General features: G+C 37.7%; 1 protein-coding gene and 1 pseudogene across 1 annotated transcript; one reads left to right on the top strand and one right to left on the bottom strand.

Annotated features, from left to right (window-relative positions):
* Positions 1-446: 446 nt before the first annotated feature.
* LOC110725107 (small nuclear ribonucleoprotein SmD3b-like) lies at positions 447-2,619 on the top strand. Its single transcript, XM_021904574.1, has 7 exons — positions 447-503; positions 638-691; positions 1,329-1,424; positions 1,909-1,961; positions 2,043-2,109; positions 2,206-2,262; positions 2,385-2,619. Exons 1-7 carry the CDS (start codon positions 447-449, stop codon positions 2,442-2,444), a joined length of 444 nt encoding a protein of 147 aa, XP_021760266.1. The 3' UTR covers positions 2,445-2,619.
* An 896-nt stretch (positions 2,620-3,515) lies between these two features.
* Positions 3,516-11,638, bottom strand: LOC110725307 (annotated as a pseudogene).
* Between the last annotated feature and the right edge of the window lie 591 nt (positions 11,639-12,229).

Below are 12,229 nucleotides of genomic sequence, written 5' to 3'. Positions count from 1 at the left end.
CAATATGGGGCTTTTATAATTGCTGGCATTAATTTGTTTGTCTTTGAAACAATGGTTCATTGATATTTTAATTTGATACTGTATGTTTTTATGGTTTTGGAATCTGATTATAATGCTATGGTTGATGATGGTGTTTGGAATATAATTGATTTTCATATGAATTGAGAGTTTGCATTTTTTTTTTTTCGAGGAAAAGCAAGAGAGTTTGTAGTTTTGTACTTAAGTTCAAAGAAAAGTATTAATAATGTGAGAGAAATAAGTTAAAATTACTTTTATTTTGTACTTACATTATGGTTTTAATGTGATTTGATTGATTATTGTGATTGATTAGTTTTGGCCTTAGAAATTTCAATATTAAGGGTGTTAATTAGATGAAAAGGTAAGTAAAAAGATTTGGAGGCTATAATCAGTAAATCAAGGAAGTTTAGAGACTGGAGACTTGAATCATGACTGTGTTAGTTGTTCCGTGGAACGAGGTCTACTGTGACTGGTACTTTACACTGGTAATTTCTGCTTAGAATAAGAGCTCGCCAATTGATTTCTTTGGAGCTTTGGTTCTGATCACTCCTTCCGATAGTCAATGACACCTGCACTTTTATAAGAATGAAGCTTTCTTTTGGGTTGGAAATGGTTGCAGGGTCAACATTCAAGACGCTTAAGAGGAAACTTGGAAGTGTTCAAGAATGGGAGGGTATAATATGCGTACTAATATGATCCTAAGTTTGGCAACTTGCTTATTGTAGTGGGTTATTGGGTCATCAAATAACTGTTTTAGGACTCCCACTTTATCTCTCTCACTGATGAGGGCTTTTTTATTCGTAGGATTAAGAAAATATGGCATGATCCGGTTGACAGGCTTGTGTAATTGATGCACGGATCATAACAGTTGGGTGTAGCTGCTTAGCAATTGGGATAGGGAAAGGTTTGGAGAGTTTATCCTAATAGGTGCTTAGATAGTTAGATGAGTTAAAGGACGTTGAGCTGTAGATTGTAGCCAGTACAATAAGGATTTTGGAAAAGATTAGCCATGAAAAGTGATTATGGACTTTCTTGTGATTTTATAGACCAAGGCCTGTTGTGGCTTGATTCTTATGAAGTTATATTCTAGATTTCAAATTGCCTACTGGGAATTTTGTAGACCATGGCCTATCTTGGCTGATGAATTTCCCTGCTAAAAATTTGAGTTGTGTGTCTGATGTTTACTACTTGCTAGGTTCCTTTTTTTTTATTGATTATTCCTTTGGTAGTCAATGTCTCTAGCAAAATAATCAAGGACCAAAAAGTGGCATTTGAAGTTGTAGGTAGTTATTCGCAAAGGTTGCATTCAGGTCATTCAGTCTGGGTCTATTTTGGTCGTTCAATTTCCAAGTCTAGTTCTTGGGGTGGTGGGGAGGGCCGGAGGGATTGCTTTATCTGGGGTTCGTGTAAGTAATATATTTTGTAGGCTGGAAGAGCACTTGTAACTGATGAAAGGAGAATGATGCTTACTTAAAGAAACAAAGAGGGGGGGGGGGGGGGGAGGCTCTGAAGTGTCAAGGGATGGACCTGTGATTAGGATTTTTATGACTTGGTTATTTATTGGTGTGAAAGTGGCTAATTATAAATGTGTGAGCTGGTATGAATAGGATTTTCTGTATTTTTTAATAGCAAAGGATGGGAATTAGTATTAGGGCATGCTAATTACTTCCATAGGTTTTAATGAATTAAGGTACACTTATTACAATCTCTATTCATGAGTTCTGGTTCCCTAATTAAGCTGGAAATGGTGCTGAAATACGTTATTCTCATGCCACTTGTTTTAGAATGATTATTCCTGTTTGGAATTGTTAAAAATTTTATGTGAAGGATTGGCTGGTGAATCATGGAATTTCTTCTTTCTAACATTGATATTTGTCGTTTGATCTGCAGGATGGAAAGATCTCCCAACTTGAGCATGTATTCATTCGAGGCCGCAGAGTCAGGTGAATAACCATCATAATTATCCCCCCTGAGATTGTGTATTTTATATTGTGAGGCTAATCGTTATCTGGAAATTCTTTCAGGTTTATGATTACACCAGATATGCTGAAGAATGCTCCAATGTTTAAACGTCTAGATGCCAGAATTAAGGTTTTTAGCCAATTCTAGTCTGTCACTCTCTTTTAATCTTAGTAATGTCTTCAAGACTATATCACATAATTGATTTTCCATTAAAATTTCTCTCAGTGCAAGCGCACATCACTTGGAGTTGGTTGTGGTCGTGCTGTAGCAATGCGGGCAAAGGTAAGATTCTAATTTTGTTGCCTCACTCTCTCTCTCTCTCTCTCTCTCTCTCTCTCTGTGTGTGTGTGTTTTTTCCCAATGTTTCCGTATGCTAACGTGTCTGGTCATCTTTTCTTTTGTAGGCACAGGCTACTGGCCGTGGTACTGCTGGCAGAGGAGTTGTGCCACCAGTGCGAAGGTAAAAATCTGTCGGATAGCAGGTCCAACTAGTCAACGTTCAGAGTCTTGCTGCATCAGTGTAATTATACGAGGATTTTGGTTTTCAGGCTGAAATTTCTGTTTTGTATCTGAGTATATACCTGAACCCTAGATGTAATTTGATTTCAGAATGGCAATATCTAGCTTATTTGTTCTCAACGTTCTTAAAGTGTTTTCATTTGTCTTGAATAGTTTAATATTCATAGATGAAGGTTTTTGGGTAGTTTATGGAGTTGTTTGGCAATCGGCGGTTAGCTGTTGGCTTGTTTGACTAGGTGGAAGTATTAACTGTATGGATTAACTATTTAAGTTAGTTGTTTAAGCCAACTGTTTACAAAAGTGTTTGGTAAAATTATTTATGGTTGTTAGCACTTTATTAGTGATAAAGTGGGCCAACAAGCCAAAAGTCAATGAAAAAAGCTACTCCTATTAGCTTTTGGCGGAAAAGTTAGTTTAAAAGCCAACAAAAAAGCTAACTACCAAACAGACCAAACTAAAAAGCCAAAAGCTAGACAAAAAGCCAATTGCCAAACACTCCTATATAAATGAACTTGAAACATCTGTCCCAATTTTGTGTACCTCATTTTGTGCTAGTGTGCAACTCTTTCTATTGGTTCATGTTGAAGCATTCTCATTTTTATTATGGAGTAACAAAAAGTGATGGGCATAATAGCATATTATAAGTGCTGCCATAGGAAAGTACAAAGTATGATAGTGAAGGAACATGCATATTCGACTTGTGATTAATGACTCACTATCAATTGGTCTGTATTACCTGACCTAAATTTGAATTGTTCACGAAATAACATAGTAACTTGATCTTGCCTGACTTGAACCAACCTAAAAGCCAATAAATCACACGCTAATTAACAATGGATCCCAATGAAATCCAATGCTACTGAGTACTGACCCTATTTTATTTTATTTTTTATTTAAACGGATTAACAGAATACATTACTTCTTTGAAAAATTTGGTAATCAATAGTTAGTACCCAGCAGTCCAGCATGGGTAAGTTTTTCTAGAAGCCGAATAGTTTGTTACCAAGCAAGGCTAATTTATACAGGCAAAAGCTCATGCATGTGGGCTTTAAGTTGCCTTATGAAAGTTCAATCGGGCAATATATATATAACATATACAGAGTCAAATGTCAGGTATTTGAGGCACTGTGATTCAAATGTGCCAAATTCTGTACCCAAAAGTTTTGTGGAAGCTCTATACATCATACTGTTCACACCCCTCCACAACACAGCAAAAGGAAGGGAACAAAAAGAGAAGCCAGTATCTTATGCAGTATTGAAATATCACTGCAATACATTAGGCAAGGGCTCCGACATAAGAATGTACTGGTGAATTAACCATCATGTAGACTTATCTCCAACGTTGCATTCCCGTCCCTGACTAAGTTAACAAGATGGAAAATGGAGCACAAATCACGGACAGCAAGAACAGTGCAAATTTGTGACGCTTTACACATGATAATCAACATCCTCTTGTGCATTCTTCAAAGTTCTAAAGTTTTTACTTAATTACTCTTTGACGACCAATGACCACGGATCATGTATCCCCTATAGCTTTGATCACTGCTGCTCTCACCAGCACTTTCACCTGCATAACCTGATTTTTAATGGTGCTTCTGCTTTCTTCCTTTTGAGGCTCCACTATCACTGATGCTACCATTTAGAAGTGGGTCATTAATACCACAAATCACTCTCCTTGGGGGTGAAGATGTGATGCAGCTGTCAGCCTTTGTTTTATCTTCAATAGAATATCATTCTATTAGAAAAAAAACATGATAAACGCCCACACATTCAATGTATTTCAGAGGTTTTCTAACGGCAGAAGACCAGGGAACATGCCAAATACCATGGCATGGGAGGGAAGCAAGTTCAACTGTTTTAAATCCATATTCGCCAAAGGAACAATGCACAAGCAAAAATGAAGACCCAACAAACATCAATACTCATTAGATCAGCTCTTCCACATCCCCTTTAATGCCTCTTTTAAGGTGCAGTGGGGTCCAACAGATAACAAGAAGCCAACAACCCACTACTTAAGTTGCAAATCGGTGTCACACTTGGTTATTACTGGCATCATCTTCCACCCTTTCTACAGGCTCGCCCACATCTCCATCCATCATAAGTTTATTCCCATCTGCCTCATTGATCTGGTTACTGAGCTCCCCATCTATTCCTTGTGTCTCCAGTTTAGAGATAGAAACAGGCTCTCCATTGACAAAACCATTATTTTCAAGAGCTTCCCCTACAGGATGATCTGTATCATGCTCCTTGGCAGCTTCAGATCCCTTAGCCTCAGAGGCAAGAGAAATGCTTTGTGTATGCGCATTTGATGCCACTTAACCATCCTCCTGAGGTTTTACATCATCAGAGGAATCCACTTCCATGGCTCTTACAGGCTCTGGAGTTTCATAGCTCATTAGTGAAGCCTGATTAGCTGCTTTCTGAGCCAACTCTTCTGAGTGTTTCTTAGCTTCTATTTCTTCCACTTTTCTGAACTGATCCATGAGCTGCCGGATCCTCTCCAGTTCAGCAACACGATCTCCATAACGTTTCTGTAATGTTTTCTCTACCTCTTTCTGCTTCTGGACTTCTTCCCAAAGGCCCTTGATCCTAAATGAAGCTGCCATATTTTCCTGTCTCTGCAAAGCTAGGAAGCAATCCAATTCAGTCCCAGCAGTATTCATCTGTTTGAATGTGAGCTCGATTTGTGTCTTCAATTTATCAGCCCGCATCTGAAATAAATGAGCTATCACAGCTTAGCATCATCATGGTTACAGATATTACAAATACTACATCTAATGTGCTCTGTATAACAAAATAACTGGTACACAAACACAAAGATGAGCAAAGGCTGGCTGTGGTCTTGACCTATAGTCAGAATGAACCAGCAAGATAATAACTAATAATGGTGAACACCCCATCGGAAAGCAATAAGAAGTAGAGCCATGAAGAGCATGTTACCTCACATGCAAAACCATTTATATGTGATAAATCTGTTTCTATAGACACAAACAAGCTAGAAAAGCATGCCAAAAAATTGTACATTTAAATCTTGTCATAGCCATCATATCCACAATGCTCCAAGAAATTTGCTGGACAAATCTACACTAAACCTTCACATCAAACTTTAGACATAAAAGTAGCAGCTTCACAAAGAAAGTAATGTCTTCTGTCCTAATCTCCCTAATCCATAGTACTTGACTTAGTGTAAAAACAATTCTAAATACAATATATTTCTTGAGAGGATCCAAAGAAATTGGATTACCCTGTAATTTGTCTCTTTGGTTACAATGTGAAGAACTGAAGATACATTGTCCTCTAAAGTAATCTGTTACTTGATTGATTAATAATTTAATATAATACTTTTTTCTTATTTTACAAAAAAGAAATCTATGTATGATCTTTAGATGCATAACATTTTTTTATTGCTAATCAGAAACCAAACCATTTCAATAAAACCTCAAAATTCCAAGGTAAAATGAAGAACTTTGCTGTCAATCTGTCATCATAGTTGTTTGGCATATGTAACATAAAAGAAAACGTGACATTTCACTAGGCAAGTACTACTCATAAAACAGGTCTGGGCTAGGCTTAAGACAGCCAGAAAGTTGATCTTCACTATAAGTACATGAAGTAGAATGTAAAAGGTCAGTGGCTCAATGACACTGTGTTTCAATCTATATGTGATGTCATGCAAATTAAAGTATGAAGTTGCTCAACATATGCTGTCCTTACTGAGCAACCCCAACCCCCTAACTTAACACAAAAAATAAATATAAATTAATAATTGATAAACTGAAACAAACTGTGAATACAGAAATATCATTAAATAGAAATGTAACATAAAAACCAACCTTATAACCATGAGTAAGAACATCAATCTTTTTCTCAAGCCGTTGTGCCTTTTTATTATCATCATCCATCTTCTTCTTAACATTTTCAAATTCATTTTGTAAGGCAGCAAGTTTCTCTACAGTTCCAGCCACACTGGAGAGACCATAAGCATTACGAGTGGGGAAATACATCAAATCATTTAAGCAACTCTTGTGTGCCTCAACAAAATCATCTAAGGTCTCTTCCTGATGTCCCATTGCTACACATAGATACTGCACCTCTTCCTCAATGAATGAACCGGCCTGACATAGAAAATACAAGCCATTAAAACAAAAGAATATGAATTATACATATTTGATAATACTCACAACATTGAACATCAGCAAATGAGGAAACTCGCGCACTTCAATAATATTAGATATATGCAGCAAACAGAATCGTTTCACAAATAATTCACCTACAATAACCAATCTGCTTGAATGTGCACAGTGCAAGGAGCACAAAATATAACTCATGCTTGAGAATGGATAAGGGGGAAGCAAGGGGAGGAATCAGCAATACAATTCCATCATCATACCCATATAAGTGATGCACATGATGCAGATTTTTTATTTTTGAAAGAAGCAGTCATTGATACGATATAAAATCCATATTTTCTCAATGGTTACAGCAATGTACTTTGGCCCTGTTTGGCAAAATGTAGTATCACAGGGGTTGCTGTTAGTTTCTCTGTAGTTGTGGTAGTAGCGGTTAACTGAGAACATGATGTTAGCTGGGAAGATTGATAATTAAAGTATCAGTGTTCAATAAAGTAGCTGTTGACTAGCTGTTAGTTGTTACCGGTAAAAATTATCAACGGCTACTTGCCTACTCTTGCTAGATAAAAGCTACTCCATAATAATTTTAGCTTTGATAAAAGCTACCTCCACGGCTCCACCTAGTTACACTACCCCTGCCACTACATTGCTAAACACTCAAATATTTTATCAAGGAATGGTTTGACTTGATCAAACCACTAAAAGCTACTCAAAAGCTAGTGCCAAAAATGCCCTTAACAGTTTACACAACTTCCAAGTTGGGCATAATTAGAACACAGATTGGACCCATTCGTGTAGCATCTAGAATTTCAATTTATTGCATTGTGTTTAGCCAATTAGCCTGATTGAAAAATAAGTAAACCTACCACCCACAATCAATTTCAAAATATTGACTTTCTCTTCCTGGATAATACTAGACTTTCTGTCAGCCATCAATCACTGAGAACTCTCATACAGTAGTCACTAATGGGACAACAAAACAACACAATGTAGAACTCAATTGAAGTTATCAACAAAACAAAACAAAACAAAACAAAAAAGGGACCATATGATTCTCTCACAACTGTAAGATACGAACACACATTGCTCATCGCAATAATCATAAAAGGTAGATATTCTCTCGTACATATTAATGATATACTGCACATTAGGAAATATTGAGAATCATGTCATTTAATAGCCAAGAGAACAGATGACATGAGCTAAAAGAACACAAGTGATCAAACAATGGGAAAGGGTTGCCTCATCATCGGTAAATGCCCTAATGTTCCAATCTATTACATTCAAGCAGATGGCTCAAAATTTAAGAATGAGGGATTTCAAATCTAAACCCTAGATTTGAGAGTGATATACTACTTATATATCTTCTTTTTCAAATTTTAAAAAATAAAATAAAATTGTTCCTAGACCAATAAAAGTATAAAACAGAAACAATACTTTGTCACTTTTTATTAAGTGTGTCTCAATTCAATGAGGTGTGCCTAAGGAAATCCCGATCACCTTGGTGAGCCTTAGCTGCTTAGTGCACCTTCAGCTTTTTTTATACATTACCCAAATCATATACCATCTTAGGCTTTCAGCAGTCAGCACAGGATCCTAGATTATTAGATCCACTATGGGGGTTTGGTATAGAGGTTCCTATTTCATTTGTTCCAGAAAAAGTACCATCAATCTCAAAACTTTGCATTGATGAGATTAGTCACACGGATATTTTAGGGACAAGTAAAATTCTTCAAAAGACAATAATATTTCTAGGATGGAATATTAAAGCAGCTGACTGGTAGAAAAAAAAAGCTTTGTCAAGGTTTGTTGTGGTGGCTAAATAGTATATGTTATCCTTAAAGATAAAGGTAGAGAATAGTGCTTCTTAATTAATAGATTCTCAAAATCAATTATGAGATTCATCATCTGATTTCCATGTTGCAAAAAATTTAAATAAAACCATTGTAGATTTAACAATTCAAATGGAAATGAACAAGGAAAACAGTGCATGAATAAATTTGTACCTCGTACAGCTCATCCACTTCAAAATCCTCAATGACAGGTACTGTATTAGCACTTCGCTTATGTGCTTTCTTCTGCTCTTTCTCACTAAGTGGATACTTGGCATTATCATGCTCTAGCAAACTCAGCAACTCTTTTCTTACCATTTCATCTGCCTGCTCAATGTCAGTAGGAGGGACAAATGAGCTCTTGTCTTCACCAGCTCTCATCAATGAATTCTTAATGAGCCCAACATAGGCAGAAGGAGGTCGAGGAAGCTCCCTTTGCAGCACTTTCGACCTCTTTCTGAGTAACGTCTGCAGTCTCGCTTCTTCTGCAGCCTTCTCACGGGCTAACCTATCAGACATATCTTCTTCAATCTTCTCCTCTGGATCCTCGGAATCCTCGGGTTCTGGGCGAACAACTACTTCATACTCATTTTTGGGCTCTGGTAGACCACTTAGACCCATACGCAGGTTCCTTTTCAGTTCAGCTTGCCTGCGAAGTTCAAGTTTTGCACTATCATGCATATCCATTTCTTCATTAATACGAAGTTTATCCCTGATAGGAGTTCCTTTTGGGGTCATGCTGAAAGAATTTACATCCCTAGAGGGAGTCATACCAATTCTCGGAGTAAGACTTGTTCCTCCAGGAGTTGCTGAAGGAGTAAGCATTGGATTAGGAGTTTGAACATCCCTTTTCTTTGGAGTGATGCCAGAAAAATCTGATGGATGCAAATCTGGGTTGTCTCCTCCAAGCAATGGTGTTTGAGATTCCCTTAGTCTTGCCAGATTTTCAGCTTCCATCATGATAGCATCACCCTTCCCAGCAGGGGTTCTCTGAGGAGTACGCATGGGTGTCATCCCCTGTCGAGGTGTCTGGGAATAATTTGCAAGAAGAGCATGGGTTGCACCACTCCCATCCGCAAGTTCCTGATTTCCAGCCAAAAGATCAGTAGCATAACCCATTCGTGCAATTTCTTCCAACTCCTGGTCAGAGATCTGTGGAGGAGGAAGCATCAGTTTTGACCTTTTTCTAACTGTCCCTGGATCATTAAGTTTGTTGGCTTGCATTATCGCTCCTGGAGCGTCTTGCCTCTCAGCAATCTTATTCTTTGCAATGTCTTGTTTCCTTAATCGGGCTTCCCTATCCACCCTTCTCTCTCCTTCAAGTTCATCAATTGTTGTGGGAAATTTAGGTTGCTCTACAGGTCTTTCTTCTTCAACAACATCATAAAACCCTGGTGGAGGCCTTTTCTCAAAAGGGATCTCGGCATTATAATCTATCCCTTTTCTTTTCCTCTTCCTTTGCCTGATGTCTATACCAGCTGCCTTGAGTTCTCTTCTTTTTTGCAAAGAAGCAAGCCTCCTCGCCTCTTCAAGCTGCTTCTCTCTAGCTTTCCTTTTAGCCTTTTTACCCCTTGTATTGGCTAACCGAGCTCTTGCTTCAGAGAGCATTCCTTTCTCATCTTCATCCATATCAACAGGATCTGGCCGTGCCGGTTTAGACTCTGGATTAGGATCAATTTCTCCAGGACGCAATTTACGCGGGTCATCTCCAGGTTCATAATTATCGTCCTTAGTACAGGCTGCATCAAGAAGCTTCTCATAACGCTCAAGACATTGAGATGGAGTCCGACCAACAATAGGTGCTATAGTTCTCCACTGAGTTGGCATAAGCTTTGCAAGATGAAGTAGCTTTTCATCTTCTTCTCTAGTCCACTCTGTCTACAAGTTTCAGGGAGATTCAGAATCACTCCTAAGGCTTATTCAAGTTAATTTAAAAGAAGGGGAGAACGTAAAAAAGCAAAGAAAAGCTCTATTAAACCTTTGCCAATGTACTTGCTACCAAGAATGGCAGAGTAATACTGCATTCAATTTAATAAACAAACTGAAAAAGGAAAACCAGATTGGAGGAGTAAATACAGTAATAACAAAAAGGCTATCAAGAGGTTTACCAATATCACGCGCCTCCAACAACACCCCAGCTTATGAACTACACAAAATGTGGTCACATATGCTCTGGAACATCGCAACAACTTACGTGTAATGATATCCTATATCCCCCTCATTCTCTCTCTCCGCCATCCAATTAGATCAATTCTTCTATTTAATCAACATCTAATTTCTGCCAGTGTGAATGTGTGATTAGCATAATAGGATATCAGCATACATGCAATCTTCGCTACCCACGTTACGAAATGCATATAACTCCGGAATCCAAGATCAAATTTAGCTAAGTAACCACATAATTACACTCATGATAAATAGGATGAACTGAAAATCAATCCTTCAGCTTTGAAAACCTTATGAAGAAGCACATTGCAATCACAATCACCCTCACTAATTCAACTTCAGAAAGCATAAAAATCACCAAAAACAACCTTAAATTACATAAAATCAAACCCCGTTAACTTGAAAAGAGAAGATATAATTCATGAAAAAATCATGAATAACACTGAATAATCATTCAAAAATGAGGAGAGAGAAAGTAAAGAAGATGAATACCTTCTTAATGGAAGGGTCAAGCCACTCATACCAACGAGCTTTACACTGTTTAGCAGATTTACGAAAGAGAAGAAATTCGAGCCCATTGATTCTTCCCATATTTCATAACAGCAGCTTTAAGGATTTCATCTTCAGTGTTCTTCCAAACACCTCCTTTGATCATAATCCTCATCTTGAACCCCTTTAATTAATCGAACCACAATCAATTTTTTTTTTGATATGGCTTTTTGTGTTTCGATTCAGCGAAGTTCGAATTGAGGAAAACCGAGAAATTGTTCGCTTTCTTAATGGGATTTTTCTGGGGTTTGAAGCGAATTGATGGTGGATTATTTGGGTTCATGAGCTCAGAAATTGACGGCAATGGCGGATTCAGAGGAAATGGAAAGGTGAAAGGGAGTTGGGGAAGGGAAGAGAGAAAAGAACGGTAATTTTTTGGAGTTTTCGTTGGTTTTTCTCTTCTTCACTCTTCAGATCCGCAACCCGAACTCATCACAAGGGTAATAAATTACTCGTACCACTTAACAAAAATAGATCAATCCGTAGAAATGGGCGTGGACCATGTTTACGCAGCATAATTATGGTTTGACCCGACATACCATAAGAGGTTTATCGATAAGTTGTGAGTACAAATTTTTCTCTCAACTCCCCGTCAAGTAACATTTCATACACCCTCACCCCCTAAGACGTCGTATATCCATTTCACAACACTCATCATCAATTTTTTTACCCATGTGTATTCTTTCTTCCTCGTTCACGATATTAACAACGGTTTACAAAGAGATGAGAGCAAATTGAGGGACGACGACACCAATTTTGTGTTTCGACGGAGGAGAGAGAAAGATGCGGTGACAATTTCTTTTACCCAGAGGGAGGTTCAACAGGAAGCTTATAAGCACATTTTAATGGCTAACATACTGCAAGCCTAATTGAAGCAATTACAATTTACAAGCAAATTGCAATGTTGTTGTGGTAGTAACAGAGGCGAGACAACGGAAGTCATCATATCAAGCTAGCAAGCTCATTAGTCATCATAACACCATATTCTATCCTCCTGCAGATCCTTGAGAAAATTTGGAATCCAAGAGATTTGGGATTCAAATATTCAATTGT

The sequence above is a fragment of the Chenopodium quinoa genome, unplaced genomic scaffold, assembly GCF_001683475.1.
Source record: "Chenopodium quinoa cultivar QQ74 unplaced genomic scaffold, ASM168347v1, whole genome shotgun sequence".
In the NCBI taxonomy this organism is placed as follows: Eukaryota; Viridiplantae; Streptophyta; class Magnoliopsida; order Caryophyllales; family Amaranthaceae; genus Chenopodium; species Chenopodium quinoa.
Note: the sequence above shows the minus strand (reverse complement) of the source record. Positions and strands in the feature narration are given on the sequence as shown.